At 46.4% G+C, this 23,183-nt stretch overlaps 1 protein-coding gene across 3 annotated transcripts in view; it reads right to left on the bottom strand.

Annotated features, from left to right (window-relative positions):
- The window catches only part of GPATCH1 (G-patch domain containing 1), a 48,448-nt gene that overhangs the window by 13,354 nt on the left and 11,911 nt on the right, over positions 1–23,183 (bottom strand). For 2 of the 3 annotated variants that reach the window (XM_045379083.2, XM_065536369.1), the window contains exons 4-15: positions 20,884–21,044; positions 20,147–20,244; positions 18,508–18,566; positions 17,879–18,118; positions 16,745–16,892; positions 12,674–12,753; positions 9,358–9,562; positions 6,068–6,367; positions 4,011–4,189; positions 3,298–3,425; positions 1,707–1,843; positions 1,195–1,361 (exon numbers count right to left, since the gene is read on the bottom strand). In XM_045379083.2, the coding sequence (XP_045235018.2) occupies positions 1,195–1,361; positions 1,707–1,843; positions 3,298–3,425; positions 4,011–4,189; positions 6,068–6,367; positions 9,358–9,562; positions 12,674–12,753; positions 16,745–16,892; positions 17,879–18,118; positions 18,508–18,566; positions 20,147–20,244; positions 20,884–21,044 (1,902 nt within the window). The remainder of the gene's footprint in view (positions 1–1,194; positions 1,362–1,706; positions 1,844–3,297; positions 3,426–4,010; positions 4,190–6,067; positions 6,368–9,357; positions 9,563–12,673; positions 12,754–16,744; positions 16,893–17,878; positions 18,119–18,507; positions 18,567–20,146; positions 20,245–20,883; positions 21,045–23,183) is intronic. The other variant, XR_012427419.1, reaches the window with a different exon arrangement.

The raw sequence follows: 23,183 nt of genomic DNA, 5'->3' as shown, positions 1-23,183 counted from the left end.
TGGGTATCCATAGCCACACACCACCCAACTAAACAGTGATCACTCACATAGCTTTTATTTTTGTGGTGTTTCTGAGTCAACAACTGTAGAATGTGATGATGAGGTCAGAGCAGCTGAAATCTCTCATGGACTGGTCATTAATCAGAAGTGCAAAGGATCCCCAAAAATGCAGTAGAGCACCGTGCCTCTGTTCTATTTCCAAACTCAGATTCAGGCAACTTAGCAAACCCCAAACAAAATAAACTCAAAAGAATTCACACCCAGATACATCATAATACAACCGCTAAAATCCAAAGACCAAGTAAAAATCTTGGAAGCAGCCAGGAAAAAAAAAGCGTCAATTCACCTCATATGTACAGAGGAATAATAATTTGTTTTGGGGTTTTTTTGAGCCAAGGTCTCACTCTGTCACCCAGGCTGGAGAGCAATGGTGCGACCATAGCTCACGGCAGTGTTGACCTCCTGGGCTCAAGTAATCCTCCCACCCCAGCCACTTAAGTATCTGGGACCACAGGTGCACACCACCACACCCAACTAGTTTTTTAATTTTTTGTAAAGATGGGATCTCACTATGTTGCCCACCAAGAAAGAGCAATCCTAGTTTGAGACCAGCCTGGCCAACATGGTGAAACCCCATCTCTACTAAACACACAAAAATTAGCCAGGCATGGTGGTGCACACCTGTAGTCCCATCTACTTGGGAGGCTGAGGCAAGAGAATCAGTTGAACCCGGGAGGGGAGGCAGAGCTTACAGTAAGCTGAAATCATGCCACTGCACTCCAGCCTGGGTGACAGACCAAGAGTTCATTTCAAAAAAAAAAAAAAAGAGAGAGAGAAATAGGAATCCTAAATGTGCACTTCAAAATACATAAGGCAAAAATAAGTTTGGAATACAGTCTGGCAGCTTCTTATAAAGTTAAATATACATGTACATATTTTCCAGGATTCCCACTACTAGGTTTGTACTCTAGAGAAATGAAAACTTATATTCACACAAAAACCTGCACATGAACGCTCCCAGCAGCTTTATTTGTTATAGCCAAAAGTTAGAAACAAGCCACATGGCCTTTAAGGGGAAATGGATCAATAGTTGGCTGCCTCTACTGGTGAGTCACAAGGAGAAAGTTTCAACAAAGAGAAAAGCAAGGGCCACCACACTCAGTGTGGCAAAGAGAATCTGGAAGCCCCAAATACCTGATTTGTGGATGATTCTGGTGCACGCTCTTCCTCTTTGTTTACTAAGGGGTTGGACTCTTGTTTAGGTGGCCCGGCTTTTGATCTAGCCAAACTTAAAAATTCACTAATGGAATCTTCTTTCTTTTCCTGTTTAGAGGTATCCCATCTGGATGGTTTTCTTGATTCTGAAAAGTAGGACATAACTCCAGCATTAGCAAGGAAAAGGCAAGTTCTTCACCACTGCCCTTTCATTCGCTCAGAATGTCAGCGTGCCTACTACAGGGCCTGGCACCATGCAGGGGGAGTTGCGGAGGTAGGTGGCAGAGGCAGAGACAGAGCCCCAACCCCGAGGAGTAAACATCTGGACCATTACAACATGAGCTAAGTTATTAATAAGAGGAATTCCCTCAACAGAGGGAGAATATGCACCATTCATATCGTTAGGACTAAACTACCCTTTAATTCTGTCTTCCTACAGGCTAGAGGTTGAGGCCCTGGTCAATCAGAGACCCCGAGGATGCCCTACTCACTGTCGGGACCTCGGTGCTGTGATACTTTTTCCCTTGGAGCTTGAGTGGTGGGCAAGGAAGCTGTCTCTGGGAGCGTCAGAAAGTTGAAGACTGAGTACTTATCACGCTTCACTCTTGGTAAGCCAACTAAAGTTGAACTGGGAATTGAAAAAGAATCACTTTAATAACAACCAGTAGGACAAAATCCACCTCCTGAAAAACTTTCAAGTTTTCCACCTCCTCTGCATGACTAAAAAGTCCCCTGGCTGGGCGCGGTGGCTCAAGCCTTTAATCCCAGCACTTTGGGAGGCTGAGACGGGCGGATCACGAGGTCAGGAGATCGAGACCATCCTGGCTAACACGGTGAAACCCCGTCTCTACTAAAAAAATACAAAAAACTAGCCGGGCGAAGTGGCGGGCGCCTGTAGTCCCAGCTACTCGGGAGGCTGAGGCAGGAGAATGGCGTGAACCTGGGAGGCGGAGCTTGCAGTGAGCTGAGATCCGGCCACTGCACTCCAGCCTGGGCGACAGAGCGAGACTCCGTCTCAAAAAAAAAAAAAAAAAAAGAAAAGAAAAAAAAAAAAAAGAAGTCCCCTAAGATGCTTTCACTTCTCAAAGCAGTTCGAGAATCTGGGTGACTGACTTTAGGTCCCATGAGTTTTTCCTTATTATGATAAGGGCAAGAATTTAACTTTGAAAATGGATTTCCATTAAGGAAAAGTTCCACTAATAAAAATATACCTAAAGTTTCTGACAGTCTGGTTTGACTACCTATGCTATTTTTTTTTTTTCCTTGAGATTGAGTCTCGTTTTGTCACCCAGGCTACAGTGCAATGGCACAATCTTGGCTCACTGCAACCTCCGCCTCTCAGGTTCAAGCAGTTCTCCTGCCTCAGCCTCCCAAATAGCTGGGACTATAGGCGCGCACCACTACGCCCAGCTAATTTTTTGTATTTTTAATAGAGATGGGGTTTCACCATGTTGGCCAGGCTGGTCTTGAACTCCTGACCTCAAGTGATCTGCCCGCCTCAGTCTCTGAAAGTATAGGGATTACAGGTGTGAGCCATTGCACCCGGCCTACTATCTTGAAGTGTTCTGTTTGCTTGATTTTTTAGAGATGGGGTCTTACTATGTTACCCAGGCTGGCCTCGAAATCCTGGGCTCAAGCGATCCTGCTGCCTTGGCCTCCCAAGCTAGGATTACAAGTGTGCACCACCACACCCCACCTCTTGAAGTGTTATTAATCAAATAAGAAAGTGTTTAAGTTTTATAATGATAATTTAAAAACATAAGTAACATTATAAATGTAAACCACATGAGCAGCATTAAGAAGGTGGCAAATGAGAGAAGCATAATGCTTCTGTAACTTGACATATCTGAGTTTCATAGCTTCAATATAGAATAAAGTTTGCTATCCGGATTTCGTTTTAGTAACAAATTATAGAAGTAATTTATCAAAGCAAATCTGTAAAATGTGTAGATTTGTAATATCCAGGGATATACAAATAAGTTCATGTAGAAAAAACAAGAATTTATATGAGTATGTAAGGGGAAAATTAGCTTTAATCTCAAGAATACATTTTGTACTGATGTAAAGGTTTATCCAACTTACTCTGGATAAGGGTCGGGGACATTAAATCTCTTACATAGCAGCTTGTCAGGGTGCCACTCAAACGTGTCTCGGGTGAGCTTCCCAAACATCTTCATCTTCACGGCCGACTGCTTGTCCCCAACATCATTCTGGGAAAAGACATGCATTTTGTTTCATCAAGTGGTTGCACCATTGACCTGACTGCTCTCCCATGTAAAATTTTCAAGCAATCTTCTAGAAATGCGAAAAAAGTTTGTGCTATAACATTTTTGCTCCAGTACATTGGAAACTAGGCATAAAATGGTTTCTTATTCTCCTATACCATGTATGTTTTGATCTTTTCACCGAGGGATTAAAAATATTTGGCTCAGCTGGGTATGGTGGCTCATCTCTGTAATCCCAGCACTTTGGGAGGCTGAGGTAGGCGGATCACCTGAGGTCAGGAGTTCAAGACCAGCCAGGCCAACAAGGCGAAACCCCATCTCTACTAAAAATACAAAAATTAGATGGGTGTGGTGGTGAGCACCTGTAATCCCAGCTACTTGGGAAGCTGAGGCAGGAGAATTGCTTGAAGCCAGGAGGCAGAGGCTGCAGTGAGCTGAGATCGCACCACTGCACTCCAGCCTGGGCGACAGAGAGAGATTTCATCTCAAAAAAAAAAAGAAAAAACACTTTTGGCTAGGCAGTGCTTTAATATTAAAGTTCACCAGGTAAGGGACATGATGACAACAGACCTCTTGGTCTCGAGGGACTTCAACCTGATCTGAGTCATCCTCCTCCTTGGCATGAGTGAACCTGGAGGACAAGGTCGTATGGGAAGACGCGTACAGCAGGGCCGCCCGGGCAAACTCATCCCGCTCCCGGCCTCGCTCCCACTCTGTCATGCTGGGGTCCAGGCAGCGTTCCAGAGCATCTGCGGGGCAGAGAACAGGAAGCGTCTTCACTTCTCAGAAAAACATGGGGCTTACAAGAGAACATCTGCTGGGCACCACTGTATATTTCCTAAGTCCTTATCCTTGTTTTTATGACTATGGGAATGGTGAGGTATTTGGCAGGTAATACTGTTCTTTCCTTCTAAATTGTGCTTTTTCAAAAAAAAATTAGGCCAGGCGCAGTGGTTCATACCTGTAATCCCAGCACTTTGGGAGGCCAAGACAGGTGGGTCACTTAAGGTCAGGAACTCGAGACCAGCCTGGCCAACATGGTGAAACCCCATCTCTACTAAAACTATAAAACTTAGTTGGGCATGGTGGTGCACGCCTATAATCCCAGCTGCTCAGGAGGCTGAAGCAGGATAATCGCTTGAACCTGGGAGGTGGAGGTTGCAGTGAGCTGAGATTGCAGTGAGCCAAGATCCTGCCACTGCACTCCAGCCTGGGCAACAAGCAAGACTCCATTCAAAAAAAAAAAGTATTATTATTTTTATATTTAAAAATATATATATATTTATTATATATTATAATATATATTATATATTATATATATTATTTATATATTATTAAATATAAATATAATTATATATATTATTAAATATTATATATTTAATATATATATATATTTTTTTTTTTGGTATAGGCAGGATCTCACTATGTTGCCCAGACTGGTCTTGGACTCCTAGGCTCAACTGATCCTCATCTCAGCCTCCCAAAGTACTGGGATTACAGGCATGAGCCACCATCCCCAGCCAAAATGATGCTTTTATTGAATTCTGTCTACCAAACATAACAGAGAAAACCATGTGGGAGACTAATGCTTGGATAAATCTTTAGCAGTAAGGAACCTGTCACCACTCCCAGACAGTGATAAGTTGACCCCAACCACATCCTGACGTTTTGGCAGAAAAACACTTTTTCACTAACCTTTTTTTTTTTTTTTTTCTGAGACGGAGTCTTGCTCTATCGCCCAGGCTGGAGTGCAGTGGCACGATCTCTGCTCACTACAAGCTCCACCTCCCGGGTTCACACCATTCTCCTGCCTCAGCCTCCCGAGTAGCTGGGACTACAGGCACCTGCCACCACGCCCGGCAAGTTTTTTGTATTTTTAGTAGAGATGGGGTTTCACCGTGTTAGTCAGGATGGTCTCGATCTCATGACCTCGTGATTTGCCCGTCTCAGCCTCCCAAAGTGCTAGGATTACAGGCGTGAGCCACCGTGCCCGGCCCACCTTTTTTTTTTTTTTAAAGCAAATAAACATTAGTGATGTAGGTTCTTAGTACAAAGTTAAGGCACAGTAAATAGACTTTACATTCCACAAAGATCTGTTTTTAAAAACTAACCTTGTAATTTACTGATAACCTCTCACGAGGACTACTGCATACAACAGCAACCCCTTTCCTCATTCTTGCCATATTTACTTCAAAGATCACAAAGTGATTGTTTCTCCTCTGTAATGGTTCAATAGCTAACTATTGTTTTAAGTCGAATTTAAGACTATGAGTCAGGAGTGGATGGTTAGGATCTTTGGATAAGGTGGAAGATGATGTTGATATGAAATGTGAAATGCAATGCTTGTAGCAGTCAAGCACTTGCAAACACCAAACGGCCTGTAAGCACCAGCCACTGCCAGTTGTATTCTCTACTTAAACAGCTAGCTTTGGCCTGAGATATGGAGGAACATAAGCTAACTGTTCTTGCTTTCTGAGGTCAAGAGCCTTTGCACTATTTGCAGCAGGATAAAGCAAAAACACTGACAGAACGGGATACCTCAACTGTAAATATGAGTCTAGGATGAGAACAGTGAGAACGTGGCCCCGCCCTGGCCGAGATGTGGGAGACCCAGGCCCAGCACCCACCTTTCTGACCCTGTTTCATGTGTACTAAGAACTCTTCGTATCGCTTTTGCTTTTCCGGATCTTTGGCGAAAGGCTTGAAGTTGCTGGCTTTCAGGGTGGCCGTCCCACCACCTAATGCCATGTGCCAAGAGCAGTGCCCAGCAGCTGCTGCAGGGGAGGGCTGGGCTCTGCTGCTCTGGGCGTTCTGGGCCAGACTCCTGGCCTTGAGCTGAGCTGCTTTCAGGTCAGTTGCCTGCTTCATTTCTTTGATTCTCTCTTTATCTTTTTGGGACAGAAATTCTAACACTGAAGTAGCTGAACCTAAATAAAAACAGTAATTAGAAGAGATGAAAAGAGTCATAAAACAACCACATTTTCATTTCTCTGTACATACATTTCAGTATCACAAATTTACATAATTGGGGATGAGTATTTTATGTTTAGTGTTTCATTTATGTTCATATATCTTTGTGGACTAGACAGTGAAAAATGAGATTCTTTGTTTTGTTTTTTTTTTTTTTTTTTTGACGGAGTCTGGCTCTACTGCCCAGCCTGGAGTGCAGTGGCACAATCTCAGCTCACTGACTGCAACCTCCCGGGTTCAAGCGATTCTCCCGTCTCAGCCCCCCGAGTAGCCAGGACTACAGGCACGTGCCACAATGCCCGGCAAATTTTTTGTATTTTTAGTAGAGACAGGGTTTCATCATGTTGGCCAGGCTGGTCTCGAACTCCTGACCTCAGGTGATCCACCCGCCTCGGCCTCCCAAAGTGCTGGGATTACAGGTGTGAGCCACCACACCTGGCTGAATCCTATGTTTTTTTGGAGACATGGTCTCGCTCTGTCACCTGGACTGGAGTACAGTGGTGTGATCATGGCTCACTGCAACCTCCACCTCTCGGGCTCAAGTGATCCTCCCACCTCAGCCACCTGAGTAGCTGGGACCACAGGCACACACCACCATGCCCGGCTACTTTTTATATTTTTTGTAGAGACAGGATTTCACCATGTTTCTCAAGCTGGTCTCAACTCCTGGGCTCAAGAGATCATCCCACCTTGGCCTCCCAAAGTTCTGGGACTACAGGCATGAGCCACTGAGCAAGGCGAAGATTCCTGTTTTATAGTCAGCAAAAATGGAAGTTAACACATTCACACTTACAGGGCACATGAGTGGTCCCAGGATGCGGAACCTGACATCCCCGGCTCCAGACCTGCAGTCCGCCACCACTAGCCCTGATTCCGAGCGCAGCTCCCTAGCAAGCCCTCACTAATGGCACAAACACTCATGGGTGCCAACTCCACGCCAGGACCTGGCCCAGGAGCTCGGAGGGCAGTGGAGACAGGAAAGAAGCCAAGGTGCCACACGCCGGCCCTCAACAGAGGAGGGCTATGAAAAAAATAGGGCGACGTGACTGAGCGGGGGCTTGCGTGAGCGGGCTGGCAGAGGGGGCAGGCAGATAACCAGCTTATATGGTGGTCAGGGAAGGCTGGAAGAAGACAACATTTGAGATAAGTCCTAAGCTAAAAAAAAAAAAAAAAAAAAAAAAAAAAAGCCAGATTCACAAAAATATGACGGAAGAACAGAGAGGGAGGAACAGCAAACACAAAGGCCCTTAGGCAGTGTCATGGGTGACGGCGTGTTCACAGGAGGAAAGGAGGAGGAAGCTACACTGCGGGAGGGTAAGGGAAGGTGGTGGATGATGCAGCCTGAAAGGCGGGCGGGGGGGCCGCACAGGGCCTCGTGGGGAGCCTGGAGGTTTCTGTAGGTGGGGGAGGTGCTGGCTGGTATAGTTGGCCTCATCGAGCTGCTGGTAAGGAGAAGAGACTGCAGGGGGAATGGACAGAAACAAGGAGACTATCAAGGAGGCTGCTGCAGCGGTCCAAGTGGAGGGGCGGGGCTCAGACCCGGAGGTCACGGAAATGCAGATGAGTAGTGGACAGAACCCCGACACATTGTGGGTAGAGCTGAGAGGACTCACTGAGGGCCGGGGAGGGCCAGGGAGGGCGGGGAAAGACCAGAAAGAGAGGAGCTAAGAATTAGGCCTCCAACATTCCGGTCCGAGCAGTGGATCACGGTGGCACCAGTTCCTGAGATGAGAAGACTTAGAGGAGGAAGCGCAGTGTGTGATGGGAGGCTGGGGAACCAAGGGTTCTGTCTGCCAATTATAGGAGACACCTGTTGGATTCCCCATGGCAGTGAGGCTCGAGCCCCTGAGAGTCCAAGTCCACCTCTCATGGTGGGTCTTTTCTGCTGCACCCTGCAGGGGATTGGAGTGCCATTAGTGAGGGCTTGCTGGAAAGTCTTTCCAGAGTTTCAGACGCATTCATCCCTTTCAGAGTTTCCGGAGAAGAGGTACACAACGCGATCCCCAAGAGGAAGAAAACGTACTCTCCCAGGCTGTGCAGAGAAGGCGAAGGCACCTTAACCACATTCCCTGATAATTATCACAAGTCCGAAAACAGCTGAGCTTACAATAAAAGTGATTTGAATGACATCAACCAAACTGAAGGTGGAAAAACAAGCCTTGGCTCGGTGCAGAGGCTCACACCTGTAATCCCAGCACTCTGGGAAGCCAGAAGTTCCAGACCAGCCTGGGCAACATGGTGAGACCCTCATCTCCATTAAAAAAAAATTTTTTTTTTAATGTGCCAGGTGTGGTGGTGGCGCATGCCTATAGTCCCAGCAACATGGGAGTCTGAGGTGGGACGATCGCTTGAACCCAGGAGTTCCAGGTTATAGAGAGTTATCGCTGCCTTCAGCCTGGGTGACAAACCCAGACATTATCTCAAAATAAGTAAGTTTAATAATAAAACTTGGCCGGGCGCGGTGGCTCAAGCCTGTAATCCCAGCACTTTGGGAGGCCGAGACGGGTGGATCACGAGGTCAGGAGATCGAGACCATCCTGGTGAACACAGTGAAACCCCGTCTCTACTAAAACTACAAAAAACTAGCCGGGCGAGGTGGCGGGCGCCTGTAGTCCCAGCTACTCGGGAGGCTGAGGCAGGAGAATGGCGTGAACCCGGGAGGCGGAGCTTGCAGTGAGCTGAGATCAGGCCACTGCACTCCAGCCTGGGCGACAGAGCGAGACTCCGTCTCAAAAAAAAAAAAAAAAAAAAAAAAAAAAACTTAAAAAAAGAAGTAAAAGCTATGCACACTATTACGTATGCCATTTACAATAAATAGTGTTATTTCCACAGTTTGGGAATACAAATTCACATAAAAAACTTCAGTGGGAAAACAACTTTCCATTTTTATTTTGATAACTCAAGTTATGTGAAATGTAATGATTTCAGTCTTTTCCATGGCACATACCTTGAATAGGCGTCTCTCCAAGCAACTCTGCCCGTTTGGAGGCATTCAGTTGGTGCTTACTGTGCGTCCCTGGGTCAGGTGTTGCCTTTCCAGCTGACTCTGATAACACCTGCAGTAAGTGTGAGTTCTCGGAGGTGGTGGCCACCATGGGTCTGAAATAATGCACTGGTCGATAGTCTCTTGGCAACTCTGGAGGTGGATAGATCTTAACAAAACAAGACAAAACCCAGGAAATACAGGCTGCAAGATCATGTTTGATTTAATCAGGAAAACCTGTTACCTCTGAGCCTTGTTAACCCCGCCCCTTCCTGGGTTAACACTCAGCAGACAGGTAGCCCAAGAACAGGCTGGCCAGAGGTCCAGCCAGCATCCCCTCTGGACCGGAGGGTCACCAGAGCCACCGTGTTCCAGTGGTCAGGCATTGCGAATATCCTCCTACCCATTTCTACAGAAAGAAGCTAATGTGCCTGTTTCATAGGATAAGAACAATAAAGATGACAATAGATCATAAATGTCAGGGCTTACTGGCCCACTGTACATCGGAAAATTTAGAAAAGTACCATTCAAAGCATGAAAGAAAAATAATGGTGGGGCGCAGTGGCTCACACCTATAATCCCAGCACTTTGGGAGGCCAAGATGGGAGGATTGCTTGAGCCCAAGAGTTCCTGAGAAGCCTGGGCAACAGAATGAGACCCCATCTCTATAAAACTAAAAAATATATATTTAAAAAATAATAGTCGGGGCGGAGCACAGTGGATCACACCTGTAATCCCAGAATGTTGGAAGACCAACGCGGGTGGATCACCTGAGATCAGGAGTTCAAGGCCAGCCTGGCCAACATGGTGAAACCCCGTCTCTACTAAAAATACAAAAATTAGCCAGGCGTGGTGGTGGATGCCTGTAATCCCAGCTACTCGGAAGGCTGAGGCAGGAGAATTGCTTGAGCCTGGGAAGCAGAGGTTGCAGTGAGCCGAGATCACACCACTGCACTCCAGCCTGGTGACAGAGACTCCATCTCAAAAATAATAAATAATAATAATAACTGTAGTTATTTTTAAATTCAGAATTCTTTTTTCTAGTTACGTTTCAGTTGCAAATTGAAGCTTCAGGCCTTCTTTTTTCTTTTCTTTTTTTTTTGAGACAGAGTCTTGCTCTGTCGCCCAGGCTGGAGTGCAGTGGTACAATCACAGCTCACTGCAACCTCCACCTACTGCATATGCAATTCTCCTGCCTCAGCCTCCCGGGTGGCAGGAACTACAGGCACGCATCACCACGCCTGGCTAATTTTTGTATTTTTAGTAGAGACGGGGTTTCGCCATGTTGGCCAGGCTGGTCTCGAACTCCTGACCTCAAATGATCCACCCACCTCAGCCTCCCAATGTGCTGGGATTACAGGCGTGAGCTACCATGCCTGGCCTATTTTTTTCATCCAAGATATTACTATGAATAATGTGAGTAGAGCCAAGAGGACCTGGTCCAGGACCTAGGAGGGCAGTGGAGACAGGAATTTAAATTTAGTTGACAAAAGTGAAATGAAAATCTATTTGGGAAATTTGGGGATTTTTAATACTGACAGGCATGAATGATGGCACAGCAGACAAGGTAAAGGAAAGTACTAGATATTGTTAAATAACTGCATTAAATGGTCTCCGTTGCTCTTAGTCTAACAAACCCACATGTATTTGTTATTTAAGCTATTATCTAGACTTTTCTTTACTATTTTCCCCCCAAATTCACATTGAAATGTTCTCTAGATTTTTAAGCTATGTGAAAGCTCAAGTCCATGATGAGGTAACCCTGTAGCTGAAAGCAGTGACCCCTCTCTCCCAGCCCCTCTCTCCTCTGGCTCTCAGGCCCAGGTGCACGCTGGACTCGCCTAAGGAGTTGTAACTATATTGATGCCTGTGCCCCACCCCAGACAGTGTGCTATAACTGGAGTTCCCCAGGCTCCCCAGGTGGTTGTTAAGGTGCAGAGCCTGGCTCGAGCCCTTGGCACAATGAAAGTCCATGAAACAGTGGTGTTATCATTGTCAAGAAATCCTGTTTTTTTTTATCATCTTAGCCTTGTCACCTTCTGGAGACACACCCCCAAATCAGCCAGAAAGCACTCTCATGTTACCACCACACAAAAACCCAGAGGAGCATGGCAGAAAGGAGGAGTGTGTCCACAACTTCTCTATATCCTCCATGGGATTCAAAGTATTTCTTTTTTTTTTTTTTGAGACAGGGTCTCACTCTGTCGCCCAGGCTGGAGTGCAATGGCGCGATCTTGGCTCACTGCAACCTCTGCCACCCAGGTTCAAGCGATTCTCTCTGCCTCAGCTTCCTGAGTAACTGGGATTACAGGAGCCCACCACCACGCCCGGTTGATTTTTGTATTTTTAGTAGAGATGGAGTCTTGCCACATTGGCCAGGGTGGTCTCAAACTCCTAACCTCAGGTGATCCACCAACCTCGGCCTCCCAAAGTGCTGGGATTACAGGAGTGAGACATCACACCTGGCCAACTGATTTTTTTTTTTTTTCTGAGACAGAGTTTTGTTCGTTGTCCAGGCTGGAGTGCAATGGTGCGATCTCGGCTCACCGCAACATCCACCTCCCAGGTTCAAGTGATTCTGCCTCCGCCTCCCCAGTAGCTGGGATTACAGGCATGCACCACCAAGCCCGGCTAATTTTGTATTTGTAGTAGAGACGGGCTTTCTCCATGTTGGTCAGGTTGGTCTTGGACTCCCAACCTCAGGTGATCCACTCACCTCGGCCTCCCCGGGTGCTGGGATTACAGGCATGAGCCACTGCGCCTGGCCCTGATATTTCTGTTTTTTTTAATGCTCCTTTTTTTTTTTTTTTTTTTTTTTTTGAGACAGAGTCTCACTCGGTCGCCCAGGCTGGAGTGCAGTAGCGCGATCTCGGCTCACTGCAAGCTCCGCCTCCCAGGTTCACGCCATTCTCCTGCCTCAGCCTCCGGAGTAGCTGGGACTACAGGTGCCCGCCACCACACCTGGCTAATTTTTTGTATTTTTAGTAAAGACGGGGTTTCACCGTGTTAGCCAGGATGGTCTCGATCTCCTGACCTCGTGATCCGCCCACCTCGGCCTCCCAAACCGCTGGGATTACAGATGTGAGCCACCGCGCCTGGCGGCCCTGATATTTCTAATGTAGAATGTTTTTCTAGACAATCACTAGTAACCAGGCTGTTGTTTTTTGAAATCAAAATTTACTTATCTTTCCCGTTGTTAATAGAACTCAGATCACATAGCAGCAAATATTTTAAGAACTAAACCACTAAGAAAAAAAAAAAGAAAAAAAGTTGTTCTTACTTTCTTAGAAGATAAAGGTTTAGAAGCCAAGGAAAATCCATCCAAAATTTTGCCAATGTATCGAAGGTCTTTCTCTGATTCTACAAAATGATGTCATAGATTAATTCCAGAAGTAGAGACGATCAGAATAAGACAGAACACGTCAGCGTTTTATGTTACCTCTAAGAACGTAAATAGCATGTGTCATACCTGCTATCACTCAGCAGCAGCAGTAAAGGGAAGAACGAGTGGCAAGCAAAGCCCCACGCCTCTGTTGACTCAGTGACTGGGACCCAGCCCACACCGCCCTCTACAAATTGGGCTACCCAGGTAACAAGGCTGCGGTCCTCCAAGACAAGTACATTGATGTGACTTTTAGAAAAAGTACCTTAGGGGCACCAAAGGATCTACCCCATGGAGTAAAAGATCAAGAAAAACCACCAAGAGGACCAGTATGGAGAAAAACACAAATCACACCTGTGAGTGTGTCATGTGTAGAACTAGGTGAAGAACTGCAGGGTGACTACCTGGCCATCTCCCTAGCAACAATCCAAATAGGGACAAAAGGCCATGCCACCAGGTCAGCCTCTAATCTTTAACAAGACATAAAGATCACAGACATAGGACACTGAATGACCTGGTGGATCGTCTCCTGGTCATAGGGACAACCCCATCAACAAAATCCCTTTGATTTCATTCTCAAAGTTTTCCTGCATGTACTGGTTATGCCAAAAGTCCGTATAAATGAACTGTATTCTCTGCACTCAAAAGCCCCTTCTACATGACAATCACGAGCTCTTTCATGGGCTAGGAGCTGAGGCCTAAAGCAGGAGCAGAGCGCAGTGCAGATGAGCTAAGGCTTTTAGCCACTGATCACTCAGCACCACCGCATCTCTCCCCTCCCCACAAAACCATCCTTTGTGCTTTGACTCATGTTGGGCTTTTTTCCTTTTTTTTTTTTTTGAGATGGAGTCTCGCTCTGAAACCCAGGCTGGAGTGCGGTGGCACGATCTCAGCTCACTGCAACCTCTGCCTACTGGGTTCAAGTGATTCTTGTGCCTCAGCCTCCCGAGTAGCTAGGATTACAGGCGCCCGCCACCACACCCAGCTAATTTTTGTATTTTCAGTAGAGACGAGGTTTCACCATGTTGGCCAGGATGGTCTGGATCTCCGGACATTGTGATCTGCCCTCCTCGGCCTCCCAAAGTGCTGGGATTACAGGCGTGAGACAACGCACCCAGCATGTTGGGCTTTTTTTTAAGCTTCTAGAACTTACTAAAATTCCTTCAGGTAATGTGGGATTCAATTTCACATTCTTGGAATTTGCATTCTCTCAAAACCCAGAAATTTCATGTTTATGAGTTCATTCTGAAGAATTCTGAATAAATAAATGTGCATAAAGACAGAACCAGAAAAATATTCATTATAGCCCTATTGATCATGGGGGAAAAAAAATGAGAATTTAAAAATCAACCATGGCCAGCTGTGCTGGCTCACGCCTGTAATTCCAGCACTTTGGGAGGCTGAGGCAGGCAGATCACTTGAGGTCAGGAGTTCAAGACCAGCCTGACCAACATGGTGAAATCCCCGTGTCTATTAAAACTACAAAAAATTATCTGGGCGTCGACACTCTGGGAGGCCAAGGCGGGCAGATCACCCGAGGTCGGGAGTTCAAGACCAGCCTGGCCAACATGATGAAACTCCATCTCTACTAAAAATACAAAAATTAGCTGGGTGTGGTGGCAGGTACCTGTAATCCCAGCTACTTGGGAGGCTGAGGCAGGAGAATCACTTGAACCCAGGAGGCGGAGGTTGTGGTGAGCCGAGATCAGGCCATTGCACTCCAGCCTGGGCAACAAGAGCAAAACTCCTTCTCAAAAAAAAAAAAGAAAAAAAATTAGCTGTGTGTGGTGGTGCACACCTGTAATCCCAGCTACTTAGGAGGCTGAGGCAGGAGAATCACTTGAACCCAGGGGGCAGAGGTTGCAGTGAGCCGAGATCATGCCACTGCACTCCAGCCTGGATGACAGAGTGAGACTCTGTCTCAAAAAAAAAAAAAAAAAAAAAATTTAAATGTAAAAAATCAGCCGTGGAGACTGGGTAAAATAAAGATAGATTCACTGAATAGAAAACCATACAGTGGGCTGGGCACAGTGGCTCACGTTTGTAATCCCAGCACTTTGGAAGGCCAAGACGGGCAGATCATGAGGTCAGGAAATCGAGACCATCCTGGCTAACACGGTGAAACCCTGTCTACACTAAAAATACAAAAAAAAACCTAGCTGGGCGTAGTGGCGGGCACCTGTAGTCCCAGCTACTCGGGAGACTGAGGCAGGAGAATGGCGTGAACCCGGGAGGCGGAGCTTGCAGTGAGCTGAGATCCAGCCACCGCACTCCAGCTTGGGCGGCTGATCAACACTCCATCTCAAAAAAAAAAAAAAAAAAGAAAAAGAAAACCATACAGTCAAAACTACAGATGTTGTGGCCCTGCAGGGTGGAAGAGAGGACGCTGGGGGAGAGAGGTCACAGCAGAGAGGGACAAGGAGACAAGGACAGGCTTGGAACTCGGTGGACAGAATGGGAACCAATCAGCTGGGGGCAAAGCTGGTGCGTGAGGGAAAAGTGAAAGATGTGGCTCAGCAGGCAGACTTAAGTATATGTCATTATATATGATTATTAGAGGATTAATAAATTAATGTTATTAATATGTTGTATAATATTGAATGTCATTTATATTAACAGAGATACAGGATATTATCAATTTCATTCTCCCACCATTTTTTAATAAATAATAATTAACATATCTATACATTATGTAATAATATATTATATGTTACATAATATACTGACAGTATTGATATATTAATTATATAAAATATAAATCATATATAATATATAATGGTATATTGATTATAATATAGTATTTAAATTAGGTAGTATATTATGATATACTAATATATCTTCATTTAAGTTATATAAAAATAATTCATAGTTTGGGAAGAGAAATCAGAAACTATAGGGAGGCAAAAAGAAGAAGGCTCCGAAGCTAAATGACTCAGGGGAAAAAAAAAGAAAAAAATTAGAAGGAAAAAAAAAGGAAATAAGTACTAGCAACCCACTGACCGCCCAGAGGTTAAGTCTCCTAACACTGGGTACACATGCCCTTCCAGTGTCCTGTGTAAAACCCTGGGTTCCCTGTCACACCATCCCAGTCAAGTGACACATGACTGTATGATAACCAAAGAACAGTAGGTGCCACTTCTTCAGTCTTTGGGCAGGTGCTATGCCAGACACTAAGTTATGCCACTTAATCCTCACAACCACCTCTGGAGTGGATTTTATCCTCACTTTACAAATGTGGACTCCGATGCCCAGAGAGGTTATGAGCCTTGCCTAAGGTCACAAAGCTGGGCAGTGGAGAGCTGGCATCCAAACCCAGGTCTGACTGACTCCAAATCACATGCTGCTAATACTGACTCTACCCTGTCTGGCCCTGCACCTTTTCTGGAAACAACTGAAATGTGACTTCGACCACAGGATCTGATACCCCTTGAAATTTCAACACAGCGTGAAGTTAAAGCTGTGTTGAAAAATGTCGGCCTCTTATCCCAAAAAAAGCCTCCTCAGAGCCAGAGACTCAAGGGAGAAGATGGACTGGGCGCCCAGCTCCATCTTGCTGCAGGCTGTTGGTGTACCTGCCTCCTGGTCCCCTGGCCTGACCTTCTAACCTGCCGCATGTGTTGGCCTCCTTTGGCCGCCTGCCCAGTTCCTCTAACTCTGGGTGCTTCCCTTTGACCCGCTGCCAGCTCTGACCAGCCACTTGGTCACTGGTCCAGGCATTCCTCTTTCCCTGATTACAGACCTCTCCCTCCTTCCCACCTGGGCCCCACCTTGACAGCTGGCTTTGGCCTTGGCCAGGTCTGAATCCTGCATTTGTTTCACTTCCCACGCTGGGCCTTGCTTCTTTGTTTTGTTTCTTACCATGTCTTTGATCAACAACAGAGGCTGGTGCTCCTGTACCACTCTTGCAGCACCTCCTTCCTGATACCCTGACACTTGATCCTGCCATTAGGTTTGCGTCTGTCGAATTACCTTTCTGGTTTTTATACTGCCTGGGTGCTGTCCAGCCATAGAGTCCATCTCCAGGCTCCTCGTCCTTCAGAACAGTGTCATACTTGGATAGAGTTTCTGTGGCATATATATCATCATCTTCCTCTTCCAGGGCACCCACACCAAAAGCCTTTAAAAAACAAAGTTTCAAATTGAGTACAGGGGTTAGGGTATGTCTGGGATCTTCAGGGATAAAGCTACTTTAAGGATGTGACTGGAAACCACGGTAGCACTTCAAGATCACCAAGAGAGAAGCGAACGGGGGTCCCAGATCAACACACACACAAGATTTTTGGAAAACAATGACCAGAGATGAAATCCCATGTCCCCAGTGCTAATGCTGCCCTCCAGTCCCCACAACAGCCATGGCTCCAGGTCCCAGCACAGGACGAGGAGTGGAGAACAAAGCTAAGCAGCAGTGCAGGGGTGGAAATGTGGCTTCCAAGAGGAGAAAGGCAGAAATGTTCCTCAACTGATCAATGCAGCCTGGGCCAACGCTGGTGGCCAGGGTCTAAGGACCGCTGCTACTCTACTGCCCGCTGGAAGAACTCCTAGTCTCTGCGGGAAGGGGCCTCTAACAAGTAGCATTTTTGTTTAAAAGACTGAAAAAAAAAATGTTTATAAAAAGAAAAGGTGGCCAGGCGCAGTGGCTCATGCCTGTAATCCCAGCACTTTGGGAGGCTGAGGCAGGTGGATCACCTGAAGTCAGGAGTTCGAGACCAGCCTGGCCAACATGGTGAAACCCCATCTCTACTAAAAATACAAAAATTAGTTGGGCATGGTGGTGCATGCCTATAATCCCAGCTACTTAGGGAGACTGAGGCAGGAGAATCACTTGAACCCGGGAGACAGAGGTTGCAGCAAGCTGAGGTTGCACCACTGCACTTCAGCCTGGGCAACAGAGCGAAACCCCGTCTCAAAAAAAAAAAAAAAAAAAAAAAAGAGGGTAAATGGCAAAGTTACCATTTTAAAAATACATTTTAAGAAAGAACCTTTGACCTGATTCCACTTGAGGATTAGGGGAAAAAAAAGAAAATAAAGAACTTCTAAAAAGAAAAAAGAAAGTAGACTCATTTATCAATGACTCCCCCTTTATAAAATAGAAAATAATTTTACCTGGCCTGAAATTCCCAATTTTCTTCCTTTATTCAGTCCAATTTCTCCAAGATCGCCAGCTCTCTCAGAGCCACCACCGAAAAGATTAAAATGTTCTCCCGAAGTTCCAAACAGTGCCTGGTGGGGATCCAGGCCCTTGTAGGCCAGACCGTGCACATTATCTTTAGGTGTGAAATCCACAGGTGTGACATCTTTGGGTGCAAAGGTCACATTATCAGGCAAGTAGTCATCATCTTCACCCTATTTCAGTTTAAAGTGGAATGAAGGTGAGTCATTGCATGATGCAAAGTAAACCCACAAAATACTAATTGAAAATGCAGAGATTAATGCCACACACAACAATTAGCAAACTTTCATTGGTGCTGTTACAAATGACTAAATCACTTTCCGGCACAAAGGATGCTAACATCAACTTCATTTTATGAAGCTGAACAGACCTGTGTGTCTGTGGTGCAGGCACATTGCTGAATACGTATGTTGATACAATGAGGATAGCTTTAGGGCATGAGTATTTCACTGTACGGTGGTGGGATCTGATTTCTAAAATTGTCTCCAACCCTAAAATTTCACAATCATACAGAAACAGGTGCTATTGTACCAAACTGAAGGTCAGTGAGCCCGTGCAATACCTCAGATCCTTCCGAGCTTCCAGGGGGTAATGCACAGCCATAGATTTTGACTCCAGGATCTAGAAAAGAGATTTCAAATGCAATAGTCATGAGTGACTACAAATAGAAAACCCCGACCAGGCCGGGCACGGTGGATCACACCTGTAATCCCGGCACTCTGGGAGGCTGAGGGAGGATCACTTTAGCCTAGGAGTCAAGACCAGCCTGGGTAACATAGTGAGATTCCACCTCCACAAAAAATTACCAAAAAAAAAAAAAAAAGGCTGGTTGCAGTGGCTCATGCCTGTAATCCCAGCACTTTGAGAGGCTGAGACAGGTGGATCACGAGGTCGGAAGTTCGAGACCAGCTTGACCAACATAGAGAAACCCCGTTTCTACAAAAAAAAAAACAGCCAGGCACGGTGGCGCAAGCCTGTAATCCAGCTACTCAGGAGGCTGAGGCAGGAGAATTGCTTGAACCCAGGAGGCGGAGGTTGCAGTGAGCCAAGATCGCACATTTACACTTCAGCCTGGGCAACAAGAGCAAAACTCCAACTCAAAAAAAAAAAAAAAAAAACTCACTGATACTCTTCAGAGGTACATGGGTACATTTATAAAATGTGCTACAGCATTACGGTCAGAGGCAGATCACTGGGAATTGTTTTAGAAACAGGGTCTCGTCCTGTCACCCAGGCTGAAGTATGGTGGCATGATCATAGCTCACTGTAGCCTCAACCTTCTGGACTAAAGCCATCCTCCCACCTCACTCTCCTGAGTCATAGCTGGGACTACAGGTGCACTCCACCACGCCCGGCTGATTTTTGTATATTTGGTAGAGGCAGGGTTTCACCATGTTGCCCAGGCTGATCTCAAACACCTGGGCTCAAAGATCCTCTCACCTCAGCATCCCAAAGTGCTAGGATTATGGGTGTGAGTCACTGCACCCAGCCAGGAATCACTTTCTACCAGCACTGGCCCTACTTGGCAGTAGTGTGCTCAATGAATAACCAATACTGCCCCACGTCATGAAGAACCCAAAAGAAATGACTGTTGCCCTCAAAAAGTCACTTACAGTCTGGCTGGGGAGACTCAGGGCAAGAAATAAGTAACAAGTAATAATGTTAAACTGTGATAGTTTGGGGGAGGGTAGGAAACATGAACTCTCACATGCTGCTGGCAGAAGCACAAACTAACACAGCCTTTCTGGAAGCCGTCATGCGTTACACATAAAAAGCCTTAGAAGACGCACATACCACTGGGCCCAGCTATTTTGTTTATTGGAATTTGCAGTCATTAAAAAGTACGCTCTTGGCCAGGCACAGTGGCTCACGCCTATAATCCCAGCACTTTGGGAGGCTAAGGCAAGCGGATTCCCTGAGTGCAGGTGTTTGGGACCAGCCTGGGCAACACGGCAAAACCCTGTCTCTACAAAAAATACAAAAAATTAGCCTGGCATAGTGGCACATGCCTGTGGTCCCAGCTACTTGTGGGGCTGACGTGGAAAGATCACTTAAGCCCAGGAGGTCGAGGCTGCAGTGTGCTGGGATCACACCACTGCACTCCAGCCTGGGTGACAGAGCAAGACCCTGTCTCAAAAAAAAAAAAAAAAAAAAAAAGTACACTGCAGCAGTGATACCAGTTAATCAATTAACATACACACCAGGTTTCTGTCGGCGTGGCCGTCTCTTTACTCGAGGACCAACTCCTTGTCCTTCTTTCCAACCCATTTTTCTTAGCAATTCGAAACCAACAGATAATCTAGGATAGCAAGGCATTGAAAATGAACTTTTCAAAGTAACATTAACAAAGAGTATGAAATGAGTGGCTTCTGAGTTCCTGCTCAGTCCCTAGGCCTGTCTAGCTTGGGCCCTTGCCCTCACCCACATTACAACTAGCGTGACGCTGCCATTCCAGCCACAGCAGGCTGCAGTGGGGTGCGCGCCTGAACTGGGAAGTCAATCAGATGACCTCTCTCCTTTAGGATAGGATCACAGGGACTCTAGATAGTCCTTGCCAAGCATGTGGCCTGGGAATCCCTGAAGGTCTAAGGCTGTCGTATCAGGCCACAAGCCCAGGAGCACAACAAGGAAACACAGAAAGTGAAGGAGGCAGGCAGAAGCGAGGCTATAAGGTCTGGAGGGATGGTGTGAGAAGTCACTGCAATTCCTAACAGCTCTCCAGCCTCCACGAGCCCCAGCAGCACAGCTAGTGGCTGCAGTTCTTGATGTCTCAGTGCAGTGACAATGCAAGATCCTTTAGGCAAAACCCCCTTATTCACTGAGACTTTGAGCCTAAGAAGGCTTGTCTTACTTGCAAATAAACTACCCCTCAGCAAGAGAATCATACACATGCGAAACACCGGTGCTAAGATCACAACAGTCAGAAGGAAATGCTTACTTTGCTGGCGTTATGAGGTCATCAAGGAGGGTGGCTCCAGGAATCGGGGCAGTGGCAGCAGCCAACTGCCTGGCCTTTTCTCGTATTCTGTCTTTGGTTTTGGAGGCAAAATCGTCTGTGGTGACGATCGCTTTAGGTGCTATCCCAAATTCACTAAGATCCTTCAAAAAAATTCAAACAGAATTACATTATTTGGAAAGTGACTATACACAATACATCACATAGTTTGATTTCTGTTTAAAAAAAAAAAGTTAAAACTACAAACTTTAGGTCAGGATCAGCAGAGTGACAGATGTACACACAGACTTTATTTTTTGTTTATTTATTTTTTGAGATGGAGTTTCTCTCTTGTTGCCCAGGCTGGAGTATAATGGCGCAATCTGGGCTCACTGCAACCTCCGCCTCCCAGGTTCAAGTGATTCTCCTGCCTCAGCCTCCCAAGTAGCTGGGATTACAGGCACACACCACCATGCCCGGCTAATTTTTTGTGTTTTTAGTAGAGATGGGGTTTCACTATGTTGGCCAGGCTGGTCTCGAACTCCTGACCTCAGGTGATCCACCCGCCTCAGCCTGCCTCCCAAAGTGCTGGGATTACAGGCGTGAGTCACCGTGCCCAGCCTCACACTGACTTTAGAAGCTCATCCTCATACAAGGTAAAGTCAGTGGCCAAGGTCAGGAGGGCATGAGAGTCACTACTCATTAGGGCCACCCTAAGCATGACTAAGCTGGGAAGATAGGAAGTAAGGGCCGTGTTCTTCTCAACAGTATTTCAAAGGTCAGCATGCAGGGGACAAAGCTTGGAGTCCCAGCCAGCAAGCGTTCGCAAGTGTGAGGGCCAGCCTAGAGTCAGGTGCCTTTGCCTTTACTGGAGCAGATGTTGCTGGCGACCTGTCCAACCACTGTCATGCTTCCTCTTCCCTTGCAGGGTCCTGATGTTGTCTAGGTACCTGCCTTCCTCTGCACCACCACACACTGCAGGAGTGGTACTCCCAGTGTTAGGGAGGCAGGACTAGGAAGTGGGGCTTTGTGTCTTATCTAAGCCAGTCTTTTTGATTCCATTTTCCTTGCCAGGGACTGCATTAGGAATGGGCACGTAAAACAATCTGTGCAAGCAAATGTAGAGAAAATTCATGGTAGGACTTATATGAAAGGCTACTTTTTTTTTTTTTTTGAGACAGAGTCTCACTCTGTCGCCCAGGCTGGAGTGCAGTGGCACAATCTCGGCTCACTGCAAGCTCCACCTCCCGGGTTTACGCCATTCTCCTGCCTCAGCCTCCCGAGTAGCTGGGACTACAGGCGCCCGCCACCTCGCCCGGCTAATTTTTTGTATTTTCAATAGAGACAGGGTTTCACCATGTTAGCCAGGATGGTCTCGATCTCCTGACCTCGTGATCCACCCGCCTCGGCCTCCCAAAGTGCTGGCATTACAGGCTTGAGCCACCGCGCCCGGCCTACTTTTCTTTTAAGAAAAGAGACTGCCAGTTGCACACCTGTAATCCCAGCACTTTGGGAGGCCAAGGTGGGTGGATCACCTGAGGTCAGGAGTCCAAGACCAGCCTGGCCAACATGGTGAAACCCCATCTCTACTAAAAATACAAAAATTAGCCGGGCATGGTGGTGCATGTGCCTGTAATCCCAGCTACTTGGGAGGCTGAGGCAGGAGAATCACTTGAACCTGGAAGGTGGAGGTTGCAGTGAGCTGAGATAGCGCCACCGCACTCCAGCCTGGGCAACAGAGCGAGACTCCGTCTCAGGAAAACAAACAGAAAAGAAAAGGGACCAAAAGGAAGTTCTTCTCTTGGGCAACATCATCCTGGATGTGCTACCTGGAACTACTACAGCCATCTTGCAATCATGAGGAGAGGTAGTATAAGGACAAGCTGCCAGCAGAAGACTGAGAAGAGACAGCCTGGGGTCTCAGCACATCTAGACTTCCTGCTACATGAGATATGTTTCCTTCTAGATGATGCTACTCAAAAAAGGAAGGAGCCTTCCTTCCCTCTAACCTGCAGCCTAATAATGCATGCTGATATAAATGTTTCGTTTAATCTTTTTTTCTCTTCAGCTTTTATTTTAAGTTCCAGGGTACATGCACAGGACGTGCAGGTTTGTTACACAGGTAAATGTGTGCCATGGTGGTTTGCTGCACAGATCAACCCATCACTTAGGTCTTAAGCCCAGCATGCATTAGCTATTCTTCCTGATCCTCTCCCTCCCTGTTTAATCTTTATCGTGAGTGAATCCACGACCAGATTTTAAGGGAGCAGAAGTTTAATTTTAGTGCAGTCACTCATGGTTCT

This window comes from Macaca fascicularis, chromosome 19 (assembly GCF_037993035.2).
Source record: "Macaca fascicularis isolate 582-1 chromosome 19, T2T-MFA8v1.1".
Classification (NCBI taxonomy): Eukaryota; Metazoa; Chordata; class Mammalia; order Primates; family Cercopithecidae; genus Macaca; species Macaca fascicularis.
This window is presented reverse-complemented; position numbering and strand designations above follow the sequence as displayed.